This window comes from Anser cygnoides, chromosome Z (genome assembly GCF_040182565.1).
Source record: "Anser cygnoides isolate HZ-2024a breed goose chromosome Z, Taihu_goose_T2T_genome, whole genome shotgun sequence".
NCBI lineage: Eukaryota > Metazoa > Chordata > Aves > Anseriformes > Anatidae > Anser > Anser cygnoides.
Genome location: NC_089912.1, coordinates 65,748,230 through 65,772,644, shown reverse-complemented (window position 1 = coordinate 65,772,644; position 24,415 = coordinate 65,748,230). Strand labels below are relative to the sequence as shown.

Genomic DNA, 24,415 nt, shown 5'->3' with positions numbered 1-24,415 from the left:
TGGTTTGTTCATATCATTATTTACTATAATATATCTGAAATCAGCCAAAGACAGCTACCGTTTGGAGATTACAGAGATATATTCATAATATGTATTTCTTAAGCATTAATTTAATTAATCTAAACTGGAGAAAGACTGTACTAAGGACCAAAAATATATTCATTTTTTATATATATGCATACATAAGAATTTAAATCCCTGAGATTTCCTTTAAGGTATTCATTTTCCTTTGTGGCATGGCTGCTTTAATTCATTTTGGTCAGAATAAAGCGCTTACAAATGATGATACATACACTCATTTTAAGGTTCTTTACATTATCTCTTGTAATGGCCATGATATAAAAGAAAGCCAAGTTTTACCATTCTCATTTTATGTCATTTTCACAAGTTTTGTACAACTTGGACTGCTAAAACAGGGTGGAAGGCAACTGAGAATAACCATGAAAGCTTTCTGATGACAGCAATGTGGTCTCAGTTCCAACGTTAAGCATTTTTTTTTACATCAAGGTTGAAACTTCCAGGCATTTATAAGAAATCTCTACAGACTTTTCTCTGCAAAGTTACTGCATGTAATCTCTGCTGACTGATTGCTGTGATACTTTACATTTTAATTGTTAACCTACATATTAGTTTCAAAGATCCTTCAAAATATAGCAGCTGATGTAAAAATCCATGTGTGTGTTCCCATCCCTCAAAATATTATCAAGTTTTATATTCAGTAAGTCTTGTGGAATATGTGTGTTTGTCTCAGAAATGTTTATGAAAATTAGTCATCTTTCCACTGCTGTCAATAATTGAAAGCCTTTAAGAGATACTCAAGAAAACAAAACAACAACAAAAAATAGCCTAGTTACAAAGAATTTTCTCCTTTGTTTTAAAATAAGTGGTTTTGATTTCTGGTAATTTGTGTTTCAAGTGAACAAACTCCTGGAAACTCAAAAACACTGCCCCATACACAGCTTGTGCCCTGCTCTGTATGAATTGCCAGCCCCTACTCCTGGTCCTCCTTTCTCCCAAGACCCAGGACTGCCATCCCTCCCTGTGACACTGCCCTGCCTCTCGGCAGCAGCCTTGCAATGTGGCAACTCTCAGCTCCAGCTGCATTAGGAGCGTTAAGGGCAGCATTTTGCAAATGGCTGCATGTCACTTGAGAGATGCTGGTGGCATGAGCTGAAACCTAACTGAAGGAAAATGTCTTAGGTCTGGGTCCCAGTTTCACGACTGGCGTTTTAAGAAAGCAGAACTTGCCAAGAAAGAGGATTTGGTAGGAAGCAGTTTGCAAGGAAATGTGTAAGGCAGAAGCAATGGGGAGTTTAGACTTCAAGTGAGCAGAATGTAGATGAGTGCAAGAGAAAGGCAAAAAGTTGTTGTTGTGGTCTCTGGTATGGCCTGGCAGTGCAAAGGAAAAGCATGTCCAGAGGAATTAGTTGGAAAACATTGACATCACAAGAGTAAAGCACTCAGAAAATTTATTTGTGTTTGATAAAGGACCAACGACTGAATATACTTCAATTGAAAACGCATATCTTGCATAGAAAGCTCTGTTAAATTCACCACTGATTCTGTAGTGAAAATGTATTTGAAAAATTTGTGGGTTTAAGCAACGTGAATAGGTCTTTAATTACAGTGACACTCAGATCTTTCATCTTCCCCATGAAATTTCTAAATGCAACTCAACTGCTTTCTGAAGTAATTTTTTAACTAAATCTTTTATTTTTTTTGTTAATAAACATTTTCCTCATACTTAACTGGCATGATTAAAATGACATTTTGTGCTCAGGGCCAAAAAAAATTCACACAAGAACAAAACATGCAGGGAGCAACAAAGGAGATTAGTCACTAATTAGTTATGAAATGTCCAGAGATCTTAATTTTGAAAATCAATAGCAAAATGCTTCTGTTTTGCACTTGGTGGTGCTAACTTACAAGTAGGGCTTAAGAAAGCTTGGAAGATAGCACTTCTCAGGGGCTAAAGGCATTCTTGGGACTATTCTGCTAACATAACTGTACAACCCATCAATTTTGGAAACACGGCACTACAATGCACCCATTCCCACATTTGGAAATTCCTGTTGCTGTTTGAATCAGTAGCATGTACATGGTCCTCATGCACTTTGCAGGCTGACAAAGGAGTGGTAACAAGAGTGAGAAGAGACCACGCTGGACTTGTGAAACTGGGAGGAAATTTTAACTGGCCTCATCCCTCTCCTCTACCACTGGGCTGATAAAATCCAGCTCATAGATTTTGGCATGAAAACTGTAAAGATGACAGTGGAACAGCCTCAACATTGTGCAGCTGCATTTGAAACAGGGCAGGGCATACTCCATGAACACATTCACAGAATAATAAAACCCATGTGGTGCAGGAAAGAGATTTCTTGCATTAGCTGCTGAAAAATTGCACAAATGGAGTTTTATCCTGCTTTTCTGAAGACAATCCAGCAGACTAGAGAAATTTCACCAATAAAAAAAACCACACCACAAAAACAAAGCAAAAAACCCAACAGTGTTTTAAATGAAGTGCATTGTTACAACACCAAGAATAGTAATACCCACATTAAAATCATCTTTGATATCTTAGCTCCTGTTTCTTGTAAACGTGCCTCACAATGCATTCTTCCCTTCATATAGACATATGCTGCTTCTTTGCCTTATCCAGCAGCAATGATATAGTGCTTGCTAAATAAGATGAGGGCTATATACTAGAATGTGATAGCCAAAGATGAATATAGAACTTCATTCAGTAATTCCATCCAACGTATACTTAATGAAGCACTGTTATTATACAATACAGATCATACTAATACTTAAGAAAGAACAATGTAACTTAATTCACAGCAACAACCTTTAACTTTTTTTTTCTTTTTCATTTCTAAGAGCTTCATTTACCAATCTTAACAATTATTTGAAAGAAAAATGCTCCAGGCTCTCACAGTGTACTAAGAGAGTCAAGGATGTCATCAAGGACTGGAACTTCAGGCCAGAAGATGGGAATTCTGAGTTTGTGTTATCCTGTCTTGTGAAAAGCCCTGGACTCCAGAGGAGAGTTAATTTGTCTGCTCTTCATCTTGTAAACTACAAAAGAGTGGAAGTACCATTGTTTCAAACGAAATCTTCCATGTAGTGCATCAAGGCAGATCAGTGCTGTCTTCCCTCTGAGAATACATGCTCCTCAGAAAAGTCCACATTTGCTTTCTCAAACTATCAAAGGGACAAAAAATGAAGAGGAACTGATTTAGTTATAAATAAATAAAAGTTACAAGTAAATCGTGGCCATAGCTAAGGTGCAAATTAGTGGCTTATGGGCAACAGCGTGGCTCTGTGCTGGAAACAGTTCATAAAAACGAAGGCTTATCACACTAGCGCATGCTGGAAAAATTGTCTGTAATGATTGTTGTGGACAATGTTATTCAGCAGAAATGTGCCATTGGAAAGAAGTGAGGGTAAGATTGCCAAGCAGTGTTGCCCAGCAGAGAGCTGAAGCTCAGTATCCAGGCAATCAAAACCTGGGAATAACCCTGGTCTAGTTTCTAGTCCCCTCAGCAGTGGTTAATAATAAACCTCTGGGAAAATATTTATTTTCTACAGTTTAGCCAATATAAAGGTTAGTTATATAAAGCTGTTTGCCAGTTTCTTCATCTAAATCAAGAAAGCACAGCAATATCATAAGGTACGACTCAAAGATGAATACTTTGTTTCAGGTACAAGGGTAAAGGTCCAAAGTACAGGACTCACTGTCACAGAGGTCAGTAATTTGTTCTATTTCAGCAGAGTAACAGGAGGCAAATTTCTTACACCGTGAAAGTTAATGGCAAAGCTTGTTTATTGTGGCAAACCCAGGTCTGCACCTCAGTGACTCCCTGGACTAGACAACTCACAAACAGTGTATTTTCTAGGAGATTTGATTTTAATGAAGTAGCACAAGGCAGTTTATGCAACTACTTTCTGTGGATGAGAGTGAGCTAAGTCTGTAATTCATATTCTCAGACAGAGACAGAATTTCAGGCAGTATGAATTCACAGCTACTTTAGAGGGATGTACTGACCTCAAGATAGATTCACTTTTGGGCTTGTGTGTGTGTTGGGATGCACTCTTAAAACAGAAAGCAAGGAAGTGTCAGTTCACACTCATGGGGAAGCAAACACAGGCAAGCAAAAAGACGCTCTGTCTCCCAGCTGAATAACCTATTGAGATTGCAGAGATTAGGCTGCTGCATTTGAGAAGCATGCTGTATGAGGGACAGTGTGCCATAACAACACGTAATATGAGGTCAGAAGTGTGGAGAAAATTTACTTTGTAAATATTGAGAAGTATTATGAATGGAGAACAGCTGCTATTCAGGCAAAGCATAAACACAGGTTTGGGGATAAAGCACCCGTGCTTGAAAACTTTGATAAATCTGGGACACAAAAATACCACCATAAACTTCATGTGAATCTTTAAAGTTCTCAACTTCAGATTAATGCAGATATGTTTGAATTTACAAGGGAAGTGTCACTCTGTGTTGTGACCTACTACTTGCATTTTTAGGCAATGATAATTATCAAGTAAGGTTTGAAATATTGCAACAGATGTGAGCAATTCTTTTGCATTTCTTGCTTTTTCATTTAATGAAACCAGTACAAATGGAACTGTTAGTAGTATCTCTTAAAACCATGCATTAGAATGGATGAAATTGTGCATAATATACTTGCAAAGGAAAGAAAGAAAGAAAGAAAGAAAGAAAGAAAGAAAGAAAGAAAGAAAGAAAGAAAGAAAGAAAGAAAAAGAAAGAAAGGAAAGGAAAGAACCACGAGAATCTAGGTTTTGTATAGAGCTGTAATTCACATTCCTACCTCAGTGTTTTTCCGATGGACTGAAAAATTAGAGTAATTGTAAACAACAACTCTGATATGAAATGTAAAAACCTGGCATGCAGTGCAGCCATCTTGCATCACAGAAGTACCTGTACCTGTGTCAGAAAAATTGATATAACATATGATACATTATTTCATTTTTTCAACACTGACTGTGGAATACACTAGCTTCAGTATAGGACATGTACACTTTTCAAAGGATGACGCGGATAGTGACTCACTGAAGTAATTTAATCAAGCCCACAAAAGCAGCGGGGCAAGATCTGAAACAGAACTGCCTGCCCTGCCACCCAGACTGGGGTTTTAACCTCGTAACAACCTCTCTTCCCACACCTCTGCAGCGCTGAATTTATACAGCCACCCATTCGCTGCTGCATATTAATGAAACATATTAAATGGTATTGCATATATCAGCATTGCACTGTTCTTACTGCAAGCCTATGTCAAGAGATAGCTCTTTGTATTCAGCACATAGTTTCTGCTGGGCAACTTACTGCTTTGGGAGAGTTTGTTGGATTCAGATCATCAGCCTCACCCCTTGGTGAATTAGGATCTCTCTTTCTCTCCCACACCCATGTCTTTCTTAATTTGTTAAAAGCCAATTTTTCAAAGTGAAATTAATGCTCATGAAGTGGTGCCCTTGCTTCCCTGAAACTAAGATAATTTAATAAGGTACTGACTTGAATGTTTCTGCCACAGAGTATCCATTGGAATGATTGATGGTAGCAAAAATGCAGGTGTACAGCCAGAATAAATGGATTGCTCAGTTAAACCATAGCCAAATCCAGAGGTTACACAGGTTGTGCTTATAGTGTTATTTGGATGTGATAACCTAAACAATATCAGGTGAAATGAAAAAAGGTGAAATTGCCTGTTCCTATTCAACACAAACTCCAAGACCCTAAGCTGAGAGGAGACAAATGAAACTGAAAATCACTTAGAGAAACGCAATGTCCCAGTAATATCATGGTAACTGTGGAAACAAACCTGTGTATGGAACAGTGTCTCTAAGGGAAATGGATAATAAAGGAAACAAGCTACCTTCATTTGAATAAAAATGCGTATTTTTTTTTTCTCTCCACCATTTCTTGTGGATGGCAGCATACATTGGATACAATCAGTGCCTGCATTATAGGACCAGGTGTCTACTTGAAAAATAAAGAGTGTTCTAGAAATAGACCTATTCTGTTTGCTAACTATGGCAGTTAAAACAAATTCTGCATTTGTATTTGCAGCCTTTACATGTTTTTGTAGTCCAACTAATTTACAGAAATAAATGAAACAAACATGAAATTGATTGTAAGGGCCTCTTTGCTGCCATAACCTGAGATACTGGGAGCAGGACATAAATTTGAAAAGCCCTGTTAATCTGATGCCTGCTCCATCACTTTTCCTGAATGGATGTCCATTCCTGTCAGCAGCCTAAACAAAAATAAAATGACCATTGCCTCTAGTCAAATGTGGCTGTTTTTCAGGCAGGCTGAATTTAAAGAGCAACTGTACATGAATACAGGCTTTACTAAATCCGGTGTAATTTAACTAAACAAAAGTACCTGTGCTTTGTGCAGGGGAAACACTGAAAACTTCAAGAAAGCTTCCTTCCAGTACCTAAAAGAGGCCTACAAGAAATCTAGGTAGGGTAGTGTAGTGATAGGACAAGGGGAAGTGACAAGGGGAAACTAAAGGATGGTAGATTTAAATTAGACATTAGGAAGAAGTTCTTCACTCAGAGGGTGTTGAGGCCCTGGCACAGGCTGCCCAGAGAAGCTGTGGCTGCCCCATCCCTGGCAGTGCTCAAGGCCAGGCTGGATGGGGCTGTGGGCAGCCTGGGCTGGTGGGAGGGGTCCCTGCCCATGGCAGGGGGTCGGAATAAGGTGGTCTTTAAGGTTCCTTCCAAACCGAACCATTCTGGGACTCTGTGATTCTGTATTCTATGATGAAACAGGAGATATTCCTGGCTCAAGCTCCTCTATGCTCCTGACGTGCAAAGGCTGGGCTGATGGCCCTCACGTGCATGATCTTCCCTTTGCAGCACCACTGAGCTAATGGATGGCTTCACGTGGGTGCCATGTAAATGGCATTTTACAGGGCACTTTACAGCCCTGTCTCAACCAGATAATCTGGTCCTGACAAGGTATTATAAACTGTTTGAGATGTTGCTATCCTAGCTGTGGGCACTGTTTCTCCAGCAGAGGTTACAGCTGCTGTAGCAGGACCAGACAGGCCAGTTGAACAGCAAATCTGGTGGGAGAAAAGAAAACAAAAACAAACACAAACAAACAAACAAGAGTTTTTATCATCTCATCCACTAATGTCCTTGAGTGTGGGTTTGAGCTCTCAGGGACCCTCCATAGCAGCCTCACAAGGCCGGGACAAACGACTGGCATGGAGTTAGCTGCCCTGTAAAACACGTCCAGTTTTTTTTTTTGTGTATGTAAAGTTGGCGTCGATTTTCGCATTCCTTGCTATCCACCCAACTCTGAGCCGCGAGGGATAGCACCCCCGCACGCCTTAACCTGACTGAAATCTTACTGCAGGCGTGGAAACCTGAAGGCGAGGCGGGGAAACCTGCCGCTAAGAAGAGGCAGAGGCAAGGGGCAGAGGAACACGAGCCGTCCCCACAAGCTGGGGACGAAGTACGGGGTCTCGGGTCACCGTCCTGCCCTGCCGGAGCGCCTCACGGCGCCGCCCTAGGAGTCGTCGACCCGTTGTGGCCGCTGGGCGCGCCGCCGAGGATCGATGTCTCGGCGCTCGGCAGCCGCCATCCCCGCCATGGCGCTGAGCGGGCTGCGGGTGCTGGAGCTGGCCGGGCTGGCTCCGGCTCCGCTCTGCGGCATGATCCTGGCCGACTTCGGGGCCTGCGTGGTGCGGGTTGACCGTGCGCCCCGCTCCGCCGTGTCGGTCGACGTGCAGGGCCGCGGCAAGCGCTCCTTGGCGCTCGACCTCAAGCGGCCGCCGGGCGCGGCGGCTCTGCGGCGGCTGTGCGGAGGGGCGGACGTCCTCATCGAGCCCTTCCGCCACGGTGAGGCGGGGCCGGTGATGGCCCCCCCCCCCACGGGGGCACCGAGGGGCTGGGTGCGGGTGGGCACTGAGAGGGTCGCAGGGTAGAGGGTTGTTGGGTTTGGGGTTAGTTTGTGGGCTTTTGGGGTGTCACGGGGAGGGAGCGGCTTGCTGGGAGTTGGTTTCCCGTGGTTGGGTGAAAAACGGCCGGGATTTGTGAAAGGGTGGTGAGCAGCACCGAAGTGAAGTCAGCCTGGCTGAGGCTGGTTTGACAAATAGTTGTGGGCAACACCGCTGTGTGTCACAGAGCAGGAGGCATGCGAGAGCCTGGACAGCACTCCTGCAGTGGTTTTCAGGCCTGTTGGTGTAATTCAAGTCACATTTGCATGGTTAGTGCCTTGGGAAGACGCAGCAGACAGCAGGGCTTATGATTCCTCTGCACACAGCAGCAGGGAGCTGCTCTCTGGCCTCATAAGCCCTGCGCAGGCATTCAGCTGATGCTCATGCACGGGGTGTGCCTGTGTGTGGTTTAGGAATTTGTCAGTGACGGTGCTTTTCATTCAGAAAATAGGGTTTTATGAGTATATTTTGGGGTTTGTCCCTCTGAAGTAGTGCAGAGAAAGTAAAAAATTAAGTTTTTCGTTGTAAATTGTCTCCTGTTTTCTAACATTTTTTTTATTATTTAATTTTTGCATATAGTCAAAATTTCCATGCTCTTCGGCTTTATAAACACTTGCTTTTATTGTGTAGTAATGCAGATAATTCTGTAACTAGGCATTAAGGTTTACAGGGCTCTGACTAAACTAGCCAAATCCGTGATCCAACATGGAGCTGGTGGGAACCAATGAGACGGTGAGGGCCCAGGCAGCATCAGGAGAGGTTTTTTAAACGCACGTGTACCATCAACCTTTAAACAAATGATTCTGTGGCTCCACTGGTTATGGGACACTCACTTTTCACTTGTGCTTTCGGGAATTTTGCTCACATATTAACGAGGCAGTCACCAGAAACTAACTTTTGAATTTTTATTTTTTTTGCTGTGCCTTTGTTGTCATATAAGCAAATTTATGAACTGAACGTATTTGGTTCTCTAAATAACTCTTTTTAATTGAAAGTTTAGAATGATAAAGCACTCAGACTGTTGTACTAAGCTGTTGGAGTTTTATACAAGCCAATCCTGAAGTTTGCTTGAAGCTTCATGTGGATGGGCTTCTGCTCTGTCCCCAGTTCCTGTTTTAAACTATGAATCCTAAAAACTTTGCTCTTGCCCATAGGGAGAATGTTTTTTCCTTTAATTTGATTTTTACAATTTTCTCTTGGTTATTTGATGGATCTGGCTTCTCAAAATAGGTGCTAATTGGTAGAAATGTGTTACAAATGTCACCACTTTTCTCACTAACATTATCATTTGCCACTTCCCAGTAAGTAATACAACAGAAGGAGATCTTAAGGAATTTGAAGATGTAGTAATTTTATGAACAGTCTGTAGTAATAGGTCCTGGGGCAGAATGGGCACTGAAGTTCTGTCAGGAGAGTAGATCTGTTCCCCTCCAAACCGCGTCTCCCTGCAGTCCTGTTACGGATCATAGGATGTAGTCTCACCAACAAACACTGAACCAATAAAAATCTGTAATTTGTTTGCAACTTGAATCTGCTTCTTTTAAAGCCACTACTTTGGAATGCAAGATAAAACTTTAGGCTTGATTACTGTAGACCCATGCTGACCAAACCTATATTTCATTGAGTTCTGAAAGTTCCTTATTGTCTGCATTAGAAAAAAAAATAAATTTTCTTGAATGTAATCATTGCAAATAGGCTTTGGAATATACAGTTTACATTGGTGAGTTAAAAGATACAGGAACACACGGTGTACTGAAGAGGCTAATGTGATGAGGAAAGTATATTCCAGTGAAAGGTGGAAGCAATTTCAGGTCATTTTAATGTGGAAAACATGAGAGTCTGCTGTTTTTTTTCGTAAAATGATGACTGCCTTCAGTAGCTTTCTCGCTCATTCAGTGATACATAGAGTACAGCAAATTGAATGGCAAGCTTTTGGGGAAATAAAAACAGAAAAGAAGTCGAAAAAAAAGACCCTAAACTTTAATTTCGACTTAACTGGCTTGCGTTCAAAATGTATGCAGTTTGTTGGTAATTTGTGACATTCTGACTATTAATATTTTAATATAAATTCTGAATTAGAATGTATTATTTCGGAAATTGCAATTCATTTCTGTTTTATAATTAAACTTCGAACCATTTATATTTTGAGTCTTATTAAAAATAAATGCAAATTAGGATTTTGTGCCTTGTCTTGTTAAGGCGTCATGGAAAAACTTGGTCTTGGTCCAGAGGTCCTTATGCATGAGAATCCCAGACTCATCTACGCTAGACTTACTGGATTTGGTCAGACAGGAAAATACGCCAAGTCTGCAGGACATGACATCAATTATGTGGCTTTATCAGGTAGGCTGTAAAATTTTCTGTTGAATAAGTTTGTTTTTTTTTTCCCCTTACGTCAAGACTCAAGAATTTATTGAAAGATTCTTTGCAGATAGCTCCGATTACCTCAGGTTTAGTCTGATGAAACAGCTGAGCAGATCTGAAGCGTCCCTGTCAGTGAAAGGAGGGTTTCCGTCTCCTTTATTGTGCTTCTCCCTGCTTGTTTCTCTCCAGTCAAATATGGTGCTTGCTTAACCCGTGTGTGAGCTGTCTCGGCTCCCTAACAAGTCAACAACTAAGTAGGAAAAAAGAGGATGTTTTTCTGCCGGGTTATTGAGGGGAAGCAGTTCATTAGGAGATCTGACAAACAATAAGTTGGTACAAGAAAGGACGAAATGCGGGCTGGACTGGACTGTTCCTTTTGGCAGCAGCAGTGAGCTGTTAGGCTGGATCAGCATGGCATCTCAGACTGTACAGTATTTTCCTTCCTTTGTGTGCCATTTTATCTGAATAAGTTTTTTTCTCTTTAATGAAAGGACTGAAGTTTTTATGCATTTTTGTCTTTGTACTGGGCTTCTGTCCTAGAAAATCTTTTTACAGTCCCTAAAGGGCTGTAGATTATTTTGTGTGTGTTTGTGAGCAGCTGCTTTAAAGTAAAGAAAAACTAGGCAACTTAAGCCATTTGAGCATTCTCATGTTCTTTTCTTTTCTGCTGTAAATATCTCTAAGGATACCAACTGAAGGGAAAGGAAGTTTAAAATGAAGCAGTTTTGACTGCAGGATTATGTTTCCTTAAATTACTGTTGACAGAATGCTGATTTTAAGTATCGTGATTCTACAGGTATGCAATAACAAACAGTAACAAAATTACCCAACTCTGATGGTAGCAATCAGTGTGTCATCAGTGCTGTCATGCATGATCCTGTTTACTGCTGTTCACACTGCTTCTGTCTCTGCCCACAAGGGAGGAAAGTGGGCCAAAACTTCTCAGCTTCCCACTGCATGGTACATTTCTTTTAGCCCCAGAAAAGGGCCAAAGCAGAGGTGCTGCAAATGTGATGTGGAATCACCTACTGTGGGGATCCACAGTGTTGTGGAATGAAGTTTTGTCTGGGATAGATTCAGTCTTCTCTCATTGTGTAAGATTGTCAGGATATCAAAAAGAGTGAAAAAGACACAGCTTGGAACAGTTGTGATTTCATGTTGAGATGATTTCAAAGTATTATGATAATTTGTTATTAACATAGGTAGAGAGTCAAACATTATTGTCTATTGCTGTCTTAGATTGTAGTGCTTCCTGTTTACAAAAAGTACTGTTTCTGTCTCTGGAGCTGATGTAATCAGTAGTATTTTGGTTGGTGCTATATTACATCACTAAAACTTAAGTCATTCTTTATGAAATTTTAAGGAAATAGGACAAGGTATTTGGGATGTATCAGTCCTGAAAAATGAGATCTAACATCGTAATTTCTTAATGAGCATTGGCTTTTTTCAAATAAAACTGTCTTGCATTAGAAACTCCAGATACAAGTTACTATGTTAACTCAATGGTGCCTGTGACAACCTTTAGACTGTTAAAAGAGAGATTTTAGTCAGTGACAGGGCTTTATGCTTGTACTATATGCTCTGCAAAATTCTTTATACTGTGAACTCGTTTGTGAGTGTTGTTTGCACTTAGCTAACAGTCTAATGCACTTCCTAACTAAATAGTGCTTCACCATCATGCAGTTCTTGGGAAATTCTTACCGTGTATGTTGTGAATCTCAGACATTAGGCTATAGGCTTAGAAGAGACATGACCATATGCAGAGTTTCTTATTTGCCCAAAGGGACCTGTGAGGGAAGTGACAGTAAAAAAGCTCTTCAGGATGGAAGAGAAATGCCAACAGATTCAGAGGCAAAACTGCCTTTGCTCTATCGTCTTTCATTTCAGCATAATTTCTGGCATAGTTTCCCCATGTCTGTGTTGCATGCAGTCAGAGGTAACCTTTGTATCTTATATTCATCCATACCTCTGATATACAACCTGTTTTTCAAAACTACAGTGTGAGGAAAGGACAGAAGTGCAGCTGTCAGTGTGAAATCTTTTGTTATGATTGTTAATTCATGGGTTATGTGCACAGAAGACTGTAAATCTGAGTTTTTACTTTAGAAGATTCAAAGAAGAAAAATTTACTGAAGTTTCTTGAAGCACATTCATATTGCCTACTGAATTCTTTTGTGGTAGGTTCTATGCGTGTACAAAGTATTAATATAGAATTGTTGCATTCAAGTTTTTGTATGAAATTTTGTCCTTATAGAGCCAAATGATCAAAGGATTATCTATGAGATAATATCTATTTTATTAATTTAATTAAATGCATCTTCACTAATATGATTTGAGATACTCTATTAATAATTTTGTGAATGAAGGAGTAACTATCTGGTAAGACAGAGCTGGAGTGGAATCAGAAAACTGTTGGTAGAAGTTTACTTTAGCTTTTATTTACTCACATAGATTGAAAAGAAGAAAAATTTGACCATAAACATTGGTTTCTACATTTCTACAATTAACTTTATACTTATGTTTGCTTTGTTTCCTCTACTACCAGGTGTGCTGTCAAAGTTAGGTAGAAAATCTGAAAATCCTTATGCACCAGTCAATCTTCTGGCTGATTTTGCTGGTGGAGGTGTGCTCTGTGCAATGGGCATTCTCATAGCCCTTTATGAACGTACCAAATCTGGCAAAGGACAGATCATTGATGCAAGCATGGTAAGTTTTCTCTTGGGGAAGTGGGGGGGATGATTGGATTTTATTTTTTTTTTCCCAACTCTAAGTCTGTAAAAGGAAGGAGGTTGGAGCTATTGGTAAGGTTTAAAATTGAGAGGTTGGAATGTGAAAGTACGTCATCGCATAAAATGGCTATTGCTTTATCTGAAAGCAGTTTTCACAGGTCACTGTTGCCATGGCATCCTTATGACATGGGTGACATACTGCAGCTCTCCCCCTGTGCTGTTCCCTGACTTTTATTTTATTTTATTTTATTTTATTTTATTTTATTTTATTTTATTTTATTTTATTTTATTTTATTTTATTTTATTTTATTTTATTTTTTATTTTTATTTTTATTTTTATTTTTTTTCTGTGTTTTCTACAGTAAGATGAAAGAGGGGTAAGGGATTGCGTTTAGTAAATTCACAGATAATGTGGATGTGGGAAGAACTACAAGCATGTTGGATGACAGGATTAGAATTGAAAATGACCTCTACAAATTAGAAAATGACCTGAAAAACCTGGCTGAAATTCATCAATGCTGCTGCTCTGTAATTTTCTTAGGCAGAAACAATTCGCCGCACAAATATAGCGTGAGAACAATTGGCTGAAGTATGATCCTGGGGGTTTGTAATAGTCACAAGCTGAACATGAGTCAACAATATAATGCTGTTGTGAAACACATACACACTGTATTAGGGTGTATAAACAGGAAATAGACCCAGCAAGGTTTCTTAAGTAATTCTTGTCATCTAATAGGCATTCTAAGGCCTCAGGAAAGTACAGTTTCTGGCACTGGCCATTGTCCTTCCCCCAAAAAAATCATCAATTTGTGGGGGTCCAAGGAACACAACAAAAATGATTGCAGGTCTGAAAACATGACCTAGAAAGGAACGTTGAGAGGGTTTGTGTCTTTACAAAAAGAAATGATGAGTCTTCAAATACTTAAAAAGATGCTTCTTCTACTTCAGAGTAGAACAGAATAGTTCAGTTGGACAGGACCTTCAAAGATCATCTAGTCCAACTGTTTGGAGTATTAGTTTGTCTTCACTATTGGTACTTTTAGTCATTAAAAGAATTTTCTGCAAGAAGAGTCACTGTAAGTCTGCTAATATCCCACATTCCAGAGATCTCATTAGGACATCTCTGGTTGTGTGTGTGTTTTTTTAGTTGTTTGTTTGTTTTTAAAGCCTGCAAATCTTCTCTCCTTCAGCTTTTTCTTGTTTCATTATTAATTGTGGAATATACAGTTCCCTGCTGATTTTCCTGGTGTCCTGCGAAATGGATGGAATATTCTGCAGTGTTGCTGGATGTATTTTTTCTGGAATGTTGTTATGAAAAGCTTGGCTTTTATTTGAACAGATTTCCAATGAGACAGTTGATGAAAAATATACGTGCATCATAATCAGCAGACAGTTAAATAAACTGTTTTGATGAGCCTGTTTTTATTTCTAATTTTGTTTCCTGGAAACAGAGATTTTTAAAATCACAATACTGCACTATTGGAGCTGTCATTTCATTTTAACGTTCTTTTTTATTTAATAGGCGTATTAAGTTGCTGTACAGTTTAGGTAGTCTGGATGTGTTAATGAGTCTGACACATGGTGGAATTTTCTAAGGTAGAAGAGGGAAAATGAATTTATTATTTATAGCAGTTTTGTGTCCTTGGGATTAGTTCAGTTTTTATCTTACTTCATGGATTGTTAAACTGACCGTGTTAGTTTTGTCTTTTTATTGCACTGTAAATTTTTCTCATCTAAAATTACATCTGTTTTTTGTCTTTGATGTTAGTAATTCTAGTTTGTCCTCAGAATTTTTGTGATGCAAGAATTTGTTGTATGTCTTTTATTTCTAATTAGTGTGCTGAAAGCTGAAAAGTTGTCTTGGGAGCATTCATATGAACTGTAATATACATAAAATAAACTCCTCTAGTTAGTGAAGGTAAACTGATAGGAAAGGAGGGTAGAGACGATCAGGTCAAGGGGTATGTTCGCAGAATTTGTTCAGTGTCCTGTGTTCCTGTTGCACTGTATAGAAAAGCAGACACTGGGTCCTGCATTTCAGCTGCATAGCTCAGAACCTGGTCTGAACTGCTTCGCATTACTTGCTGTCTCTTCTCATTGACTCTGCAAGGGTTATAGGTTTCTCTACAGTCACCCTGATAGTTCCCACACACTGCGTGTGACAAGGGGTGGATGCTGTGATACAATACAGTAGGCACAACGATGCATCTGCACCCTCACACTCTTCTGGAACAGAGGGATGCGAGACAGGGCAGTACTTGAGGTTCACTCAGAATTTAGATGCAGTCTTTTGCTGATGGTAGGCATCTGACCAAGAATGACTCGCTCTTTGTGAAAAGACAGCCGCAGGAAGATAATGATCACTCACATAATAGTCTCATGGTGAGAGCTGTCCGCCGTCTGACAGAAGGCTGGGGTTCCAGGTTTTTCTCAGCCTGGAGGTATTCATAACCAAAACCCCCACATCCTAAAAATGTTCCTCTATCAGAAGGATAGATTAGGTTGGTGTGCATTTATTCTCAGCTTTGTTTGAGCTGTTTCACTCTACAGAAGTGCCAGAAGACTCACGGAGCTGATAGAGGTCACCCAGCAGGACGGTGCCTCTGGATTCTTGTCCCTACTTCAGAGGCTGCTTATGCTTTTAGGGAGTCATTAAGTGAAACACCTCACTATTACTGTAATCACTGTGTAGTTCAGCTAAAGCGGAACCTCCCAGTGTTACCCTTTTCATGTTTTAAAAGAAAGTGACCACATTGGTGTGTGTGGTGTCATTTGGAGACATGCCTTCGGGGATTTGGGGAGGATGTTTGGTGCCTTTCGTCTTTGAATTGCAGCAGCCCACAGGCAGAACCTAGCTGCCATTTGCCCAGCTAAGTGCATATACCAGTCCAAAATTAAGGTGTTATTTTATTTTAAGTGTCTACAGGGTAGTAGCATGGTAGATTGTCAGTAGTTCTGTCAAATTTTGGCACCAAAATCTGATTTGTATTTAGAGCTTATTCTAATATTATTCCCATTTGTTATTATCCCTACTTGCAATTTTTTGTTGTAATTTTTTGTTACTAGGAGCAGTGAAAGATAAGATCATTAATAAAGCAGACACTTTTGCAATTATTTTGCAAACATGCAGAGGAAGGTACATAGTGTTTTCTCATAGAAACGTCGGGCAAAATTGTTCCAGCATTCGTGGCAGGAACTTGGGAAAGAGGCCAAGCAACACATTTTAAATGAAGAAGCCATCGTACTTCAAAGATTCACATAGTTTAAATTCTTACTTAGAAAGGTAGAAATGAATAGATATTTCCACATGAAAAATCAGTAGCCTTTTATTTTCATACAGGAACTGTTAAAATTAGGATGACTCCAGAGGAGGCCACAAAGATGATCAGAGGGCTGGAGTACCTCTCTTACTAGGACATGCTGAGGGAGCTGGGGTTGTTCAGTCTGTGGAAGAGAAGGCTCCAGGGAGACCTCACAGCGGCCTTCTAGTGCCTAAAAGGCAGGAAAGCTGGGGAGGGACTCTGTCAGGGGCTGGAGTGATAGGACAACATGGAATGGCTTTACATTAAAAGAGGGGAGATTCAGGTTGGATATATGTAACAAATTCTTTACTCAGAGGGCAGTGAGGCACTGGCACAGGCTGCCTGGAAATGCTGTTGCAGCCCCATCCCTGGCAGTGCTCCATACCAGGCTGGATGGGGCTTTGGGCACCCTGGTCTGGTGGGAGGTGTCCCTGCCCATGGCAAGGCATTGGAACTGGGTGGGTTTTAAGGTTCCTTCCAACCCAAACCACTCTATGGTTCTATAAACTAGGAAAACGTGTTGAAAGTGTGTGATGCATCTGGAGCTGCATTATTACATTTATGCTCCTTCTTATTCTTTAACTCTAGACAATATAATACATGAGACAATACATATGCAATGTAAGTAGTACTTCTAAATTATAAGAAATTAAACTGCTTACCAGAAATTTTGTCATAAATCCTGACAAAGGAGAAACTTTATAGTAGGTTTTTATTGTCTTGTTTTATGTAGAATTAAGGTAACCTGCCAGTGAATTTACTGAAGCTGTTGTTTTCTTGTTTTTGTTTTGTGTATCTTTCAGGTAGAAGGAATAGCATACATAAGTTCTTTTCTGTGGAAATCGCAAAATTTAGGATTCTGGAACAGACCTCGAGGTGAGAACTTACTAGACAGTGGTGCACCGTTTTATGAAACCTACAGGACCTCTGATGGAAAATTCATGGCTGTTGGTGCTATTGAGCCCCAATTCTATGAGCAGTTAATAAAGGGTAAGTAGCTTGGAGTAGTTGTTTCACATCAGCAAAGCATGATTGAATGAGTGCTTTAATACTTTATTTTGATTCATGACAGCAGTTATGTTGATTTCTTTGTAAAAGCCAAACACTTCTCAAAAACAATTGGGCAATATGGTAGCAGTTCAACTGATTTTCTTCTAGCAATTTTCTTTGTTTTTCATCCCTTCTTGACCTTATCCCCAGACACTACACTTAAATTAAAAATTTTCTCCTGAAATTGCAGCAGTGGTAGTCTGTGGTGAGGCTTAAGAACTAATCAACTATTTTTCGATACCACTTTATTCAGAGGCAAGTGAATATGCCTTAAAAAGAAGATGTAATTCTTTGTTATTGCAAATAAAATTGCAAGCAATTCATTTATTTCTGCTATAATTTTTTTAAAGAAACTTGAAATTATTTTAGAAATGAATGCTCATTGGGGTAGTTCATAGTATTTCCTAATAAATAAAAACTTTTTATAATAACAAAGCTTTATAAATTAATTTCCATCACAGAATTGAGTGGTTTTTTTTTCTGTCCAGCTATGGATATGTTTTTTATATTTGACTAAAAGCTTTTAAAATATGACTTTAAAATATTATTTATCTGTTTGAAAAATTAGAATGGGTCATGGTACTTCTTATATGTAAGAAGGATATAAAACCATTAGAGAGTGTCCAAAGGAGGGCTACAAAAATGGTGAAGGGTCAAAAGGGGAAGATGTAGGGGGGAAAGCTGAGGTCCCTGGGTTTGTTCAGCCCAGAGCAGGCTGAGGGGAGGCCTCATGACGGCCTGCAGCTCCCTCATGAGGGGAGCGGAGGGGCAGGCGCTGAGCTCTGCCCTCTGGGGACAGCGACAGGACCCGAGGGAACGGCATGGAGCTGGGACAGGGGAGGGTCAGGCTGGGTGTTAGGGAAAGGTTCTGCACCCAGAGGGTGGTCGGGCACTGGGACAGGCTCCCCAGGGACATGGTCACAGCACCCAGCTGCTGGAGTTCAAGTGTTTCAAGCACCCTCAGACATAGGGCCTGGGTTGTCCTGTGTGGAGCCAGGAGATGGACTCAATGGTCCTTGTGGGTCCCTTGCAACTTGGGATGTTCTATGCAAAATCATTAATCCATGTAGTCAAAACAGAAATACACCGGTACCTCTTTACCTTTGAATTTTTTGTGTACTTTGTGTTTTTGATCAGATGTGCTTTTAGCTTCCTATCGGTTGTTTCATTTACAAACAGATTTCTTCTATTGTGCTCCTTTGGCAGATTATTATACTTTCCATACAGAATTTATAAAAATTTTGAAAATTCACAAAATAATTCGAGATATATTTTCTGTTTCCAGTGTTCTGAGTGTGAAATATATCTAAAGTTCTCAATCTAATTTGAGTTGTGCTTAATGAGTAGGAGTACCAATGCAGAACATACCTGAAGTGGATGTTCCCAGACAGCATTATGTATACTGCTTCTGTGTATGAATTGCTTAAATATGGTAAATCTTTGCCAAGTGAGGGTGGCAGTGGAGCAGCTCCTTATTGTTGCTCAGTTTCTCCCCACTGGTTGTTTCTTGAATTGTAGGGTGGATACCTTCTCACGGGCAGTTACTGTCAGCTCAGCCCCAATCAGCTACATTGTGCTAACAAGAGCATAGCCAATGCCAGGACCTGCACTTCCAGGAGTTTTTGAAATTCAGGAGCATGGCTAAGACAGGATGAAATGAAGGTATGAGGTTGTGAGATGGGGTGTGCCTTTGCTGAGCAGAACCCCTAAGAGATTTTGTGGACTTTGGCATTGTTCTTTTGCAACCTATGGTGCTCCCAAAGAAAGTTCTTGAACATCAGCGGCTGTAAATGGCTGTTCCTCTGTGTGGCTAAAAAGGGCTGTTCATTTGCAGAGAGGATCAGAATTGTTACGTGTTGATATATGAAATTCATAAGGCAGGCTCACAGAGCGTCTCAGTGATATATCCAGCATTACGGACGGCACCCAGATCAGATGCCAAGTTTGGAAATGCCATCTTCCTGGCTGAAGATGGTGGTATTCCTCTTCTCATTGGCCTGAGAGTAATTTGTCTGTTTTTGAGCTCCAGTTCTAAGCTACTTTCTCTTGAAAGAGAAAGTACAGTTGCTTATTCCACGCTTAGCAGTTCTTGGAAATGTTATTCTCATCCAATGCCTTGGGATTTTTCTATATATATATATATATTGATTGCAAGAAATAGTTGGGGATCAAAAATAAATATAAAACTGTATCAAAGTAAAATTTAAACCCTTGTTATGAAAGTTAGGGAATTGGAATTCCAGTACATGTCCTTAGGGAGAATGCCTGTATTAAATACAAAGGAAAAAAGAAAAGAATAAAGCTGATTACTCAAACACCCATATGTTTGGCTTGAAGTGATCAAACACTGGCCTGCAGCATTCATGGCTGCAGTATTTTATTATTCTCTGGAGATTTAGTTGAATAGTACTTACTTTTAAGCTGCAGGAGTGGGAAAGAATCTATACTTGTTCTTAAAACAAATGCTGCAATGAAGTCAGATGTTGGTTTGTCACTATGCCTCACAAAGCCTTTGCTGGACACCCTGGCATCCTGTGTTGATTGTTGCCACAGGGTGAGGACTCAGCTTTTTCTCTGGCAGCCAGCCAGCCATGTTATATAACAAGATCCCTGTAATGAATTAATCCAGTGTTAAGGCAATATAACATGACCACTGACCAGTTTCTGTCTTATCTAGATAACTATTTCCCGAGGAAAATGCTGAAATTCTGTTTTTCTCTATGTGGTTTTTCAGAAACTTTGAGCAGCAACTATAAATTCATCTGCCTATATTGGGGCATCCGCATTCAAGAACTTTATTTTCATGCCTAAAAGTATTCCATCCGCTTAAAATGTACATAAATGGCTTGTTTTTTAACAGCTGAAATTTCAAAAACAGTTATTCCACCAATAAAGAACCTATGTACTTATATGTAAGTAGATAGATGACGTGTAATCACAGATGCACCTGTGTTTCAGTGTGCTTCTGTCAAAAATTCAACATACAGACTGCAGTCTTCATGGAAGTGCTGCTTTTTGCCTTTAATTACAACTTTTGCTTATTTCCATTCACTAGTTTTCTTTGTTTATTCTGTAAAAGTGTGTTGTTTAAAATATCAGACTGAACTTCAGATGTTTGCACAACAATGTGTTTAAAATAAGTGGTCTTTGTGTGAATTGTTCAGACTTCCATATAGAAAATAATTATCCCCTTCAGTAGCTCTTCTTGCAGCCTTTTTGAAGCAATAGTGTATTAAATTAGAACAGCTGGTTCTTCTTGTGGCTTAGGGATTTTTTTTTCCTTTCCGGGATATCTATTGCAGAAATTCAGTTCAGAATTTAAGCCTGCGAATGTTATAGGGAAGAGAAAGCTGCTTGTGAGAACTGTATTGCTATTTCACAAACCCAAGGAGCTTTGACTTGAGTCATCTGTTTAACGCATTAACTCTATGCTTTGAAGTAGATTTAAATGGTATGTTCCAGTTACGGTTTCCATAATTTTATTTCACATTCCACCCCCCCCCCCCCCCCCCCCCCCTCCCCCCCCCAGTTCTGGTCATTTCTGCTAGTAAACAATTTGGTGCTGTTCCAGATAAAATAAGTTCAAAAGCCACTTTGTCTCTCTGTCCATACTCAGAGAATAGGTTATTTTTCCCACTCCTACATAATGAGAACACAAGGATTTGTATGTTGCAGAAGTAATGGTCGGAGATTTAAAGAGTGCAGAAGTGAGAAGGGAACATGATTTCTGAACCAGTTGTCACTGCCCCCAGAATTTCATTGAGCAGAAGTGAAACTATCTTCCTTTTGCTTTTAGTTTACGTCATTGTTTTCCTGCAGAGTTAGGAGCTCAGTGGATCTGAGTGCACTTAATGAAATAGTGAGGAAAGTTTTTTCTTAAGGATCTGCAGAGGGAAACTTACTAAGTTTACGAAAATACAGTATTTTAGTTTGAGAAAACTGTTGGCTTTTTGGATTGTGCTCAGCAGGGAAAATTAAATTTCTTCTTACCACAGGTTTATGAAGAAAATAGGTTATATGAGAAACTGAAGCTATATAAAATAGATGCAGTAAATAATTGCTGTAATAGCTGCAGTATCAGGAGTTGTGTTCTGGTTACATTACAGACTGTTTCCTGTTCACAAACATGCTGTAATCCTTTTGCTTATATTAATTTTATTACTGCTGAAGTCAGCCAATGAATAATGAAAATACCTTTGCATCTTACAAGAAGTCCTATGTAGGGAACATGTGCTACTAATGTTAAGTCTCAATATATTGATAAAAAGAGACAGAATGTCTTCCAGCAGACCTGTGAATTGCTTCTGCAAGTTTCTCTTAATTTTCAGCAGTACGTGCTTAGTATTGCTGTAGCCAGTCTAAGGCAGGCATGCAGAACACAGGAAATTTCATATATCAAGTAAGAAACGAAGGTTGCTTCTGCATTATCATGTGGCATGAACTCTACTGTATCAGATGAACTTAGTATAAATTTACAGTTATGTGAAAAGCAGAAACAGTCTCTGAAGTTCTGAACATTTATTTGATAATCCTTTCACTACATTGTATGTCTTCTATTTGAAAGGATGGAAGAACGTAGAAAGCACTTGAAAAATATAGTTTACATCATTATGAAGGATTTCCACGGGGCTTTCCATTTAGTGATTGTGAAGTATGGTGTACTGTATTAAAAATCTGTTAATGTACTGAATTTGATACAACGTTGTTATTAAGACATGCAAGGTGGACAAACAGTTTCCTTGTTATGTTTTAAACGCTCTTGTCACACATAATGTTAAGTTCTACTTGAATTTGTTTATCATGACAAGCCTTAAATTTTGTACAGGAACTTAGCAGGGCCAGTTTCTTGCTGCACCAAAACATTGGCAATTATTATTACCAATGCAAACCTAGAGAACAGCCGTGGATGCTTTTAGTGACACTCTGGTGCTAGTCTGGTAGTCTATATAAACTGTCACTTTCTACAAATACTATTTCAGAAACTTTAAGCAGAGAAAATAGGTGCCTAATTTTCCTACAGTTCGTTCAAGAAGTTCTGCAGAAATAGAGTTCTCAAAGTGTTGCTTTAATAAATAATTTGTAGATATACCTCTCAATAAAGCTATGGCACGCTCTAAGAGTACTGCCTTCAGCTCAGCTCTGTGGCATTCAGCATAAGGACATTGACTAACTGGAGCAAGTCCAGAGGAGGCCACGATGATGCTCAGAGGGCTGGAGCACCTCTACTGCGGAGACAGTCTGAGGGAGTTGGGGTTGTTCAGCCTGGAGAAGAGAAGGCTCCGGGGAGACCTCACAGGGGCCTTCCAGTACCTAAAGGGGGCCTGCAGGAAAGCTGGGGAGGGACTCTTTGTCAGGGAGTGGAGTGATAGGGCAGGGAGTAATGGCTTTAAACTAAAAAAAGGTAGATTTAGATTAGATAACAATGAAGAAATTCTTCGCTGGAAGGGTGGTGAGGCCCTGGCACAGGCTGCCCAGAGAAGCTGTGGCTGCCCCATCCCTGGCAGTGCTCAAGGCCGGGCTGGATGGGGCTTTGGGCAGCCTGGGCTGGTGGGAGGTGTCCCTGCCCATGGCAGGGGCTTGGAATTAAGTGGTCTTTAAGGTTTCTTCTTTAAGGTTCCTTCAAATCCAAACCATTCTGTGATTTTATGATTTAAGGGAGACTTATAGCAATAGCATTACAAGGAGACTTACATTTTCTTTTTCAAAAAACATTACGTCAAGGCTGTACTAGAGTAGGTTATTAGGCTTTTCTAAACAAAAATTGCTGGATGGAAATCGGAGCAAGAGAGACTTGGAAACAAGTTTTGATTGCTCTACCAGATATTCTTTGTAAAGGCTATTTTGTTTTTGATTATATTGGGTGAAATATGTCATTCTGTGGTATCCCAAACAATTCTGTGCTGTGTAATTGTTTCCTTGTTGACTCAGTCACTCCTGCTGTGATTCTGCTCATCTGCACCACAAATGGTTAGCACAAGCTGGAAAATGAGAAGCTTTAGTGCTTAAATGCTGTCAGTTCATACTATTTAAAGCTGAGCTCTTCAGTGGTCAGTGGAAAATGAGCATGTAATACTAAATTCCAGGTTCTACATATTGTTCTATTTTACTAGAGCATGTATGGCTAGATTCAGCCAACTTTCCATCTGGCATGGTCTTCAAATATAATTGTGTAATGGGATAATAGTAGAGCTCTATTCATACTGAGCTGACTAGTGGAACCCAAATATAATTAATAAGTACATCAGTGTTTATCAGATGGTGTTTCCAATTGACAAGATTTCATGCATTGAGGTGGAGTCTCAAATAGAATGTTGTCACTTAGCTTTAACTGTTGTGGAAGGTAAATTTCCCTCATGTCCTATTCTTGGGTAAACTGTCCAGCACTGCTCATCTTCAGTATTATACTTTGAAGATTTTGTAAGCATCATTAGGTTCAATTTAATTATGGATACTTTACCATTATGACTAATCTTTAGTTATCTCTTTTTGAGGATGATATGAATGGTTATAAATAGTAGATTCTAAGTTTAGTGATTTAAGGTGCATGTAACTTGGTAACTTGCTTAGGACAAGTGTTTACTTTGTAGTGATACTTAACCAGATATCATTGGGAATCTCTAATAAGCTGTGAGAATTCTTATTCTGCCTTTGGCTGTGTTGATTTTCTTCTAAATTTGAACTATTGCAAGGCAGTATTTCTGAATCTGGAGATTAGCAATCTCTCTGCATCATACCTTGCAATACCAAAGTTAGATTTCAATGCATGTGGTTTTTATTTCAAAGTTACTATTTAAGAATTTCTGAGCAACAGTGAAACTCCTTTCGTATTATGATAACTATATAATTTGGAAGAGACTGAGACCCAACAAATGCACATAGTAGAGATGATGAGGAAAAAGAAAGATATTAAAGAGCAGAAGAATGGAGATGGTCGTCTTCTCCATTCTGTGTTTTGCTTATCTATATTTCAACCTCTTTCAGTGATAAGGAAGCT

At 39.6% G+C, this 24,415-nt stretch overlaps 2 protein-coding genes and 1 long non-coding RNA gene across 4 annotated transcripts in view; 2 read left to right on the top strand and 1 right to left on the bottom strand.

Annotated features, from left to right (window-relative positions):
- Nucleotides 1–2,353: 2,353 nt before the first annotated feature.
- On the bottom strand, nucleotides 2,354–7,271 carry LOC125180547 (uncharacterized). Its single transcript, XR_007159166.2, has 3 exons — nucleotides 6,410–7,271; nucleotides 4,836–4,951; nucleotides 2,354–3,201 (listed from the first exon to the last, which is right to left on the bottom strand). It is a non-coding gene; the product is annotated as an uncharacterized lncRNA (long non-coding RNA).
- Nucleotides 7,272–7,457: 186 nt separating this feature from the next.
- Nucleotides 7,458–24,415, top strand: part of AMACR (alpha-methylacyl-CoA racemase) — a 19,827-nt gene continuing 2,869 nt past the window's right edge. The window contains exons 1-4 of the mRNA XM_048051275.2: nucleotides 7,458–7,878; nucleotides 10,176–10,319; nucleotides 12,886–13,046; nucleotides 17,175–17,361. Of these exons, the coding sequence (XP_047907232.1) occupies nucleotides 7,596–7,878; nucleotides 10,176–10,319; nucleotides 12,886–13,046; nucleotides 17,175–17,361 (775 nt within the window). The 5' untranslated portion in view covers nucleotides 7,458–7,595. The remainder of the gene's footprint in view (nucleotides 7,879–10,175; nucleotides 10,320–12,885; nucleotides 13,047–17,174; nucleotides 17,362–24,415) is intronic.
- The window catches only part of SLC45A2 (solute carrier family 45 member 2), a 27,899-nt gene continuing 20,705 nt past the window's right edge, over nucleotides 17,222–24,415 (top strand). Inside the window, exon 1 of one of the 2 annotated variants that reach the window (XM_048051273.2) lies at nucleotides 17,222–17,361. The gene's annotated coding sequence lies outside the window, so the exon portion shown is untranslated. Of the gene's footprint in view, nucleotides 17,362–18,951; nucleotides 19,084–24,415 lie in introns of those variants that run through there. The other variant, XM_048051274.2, reaches the window with a different exon arrangement.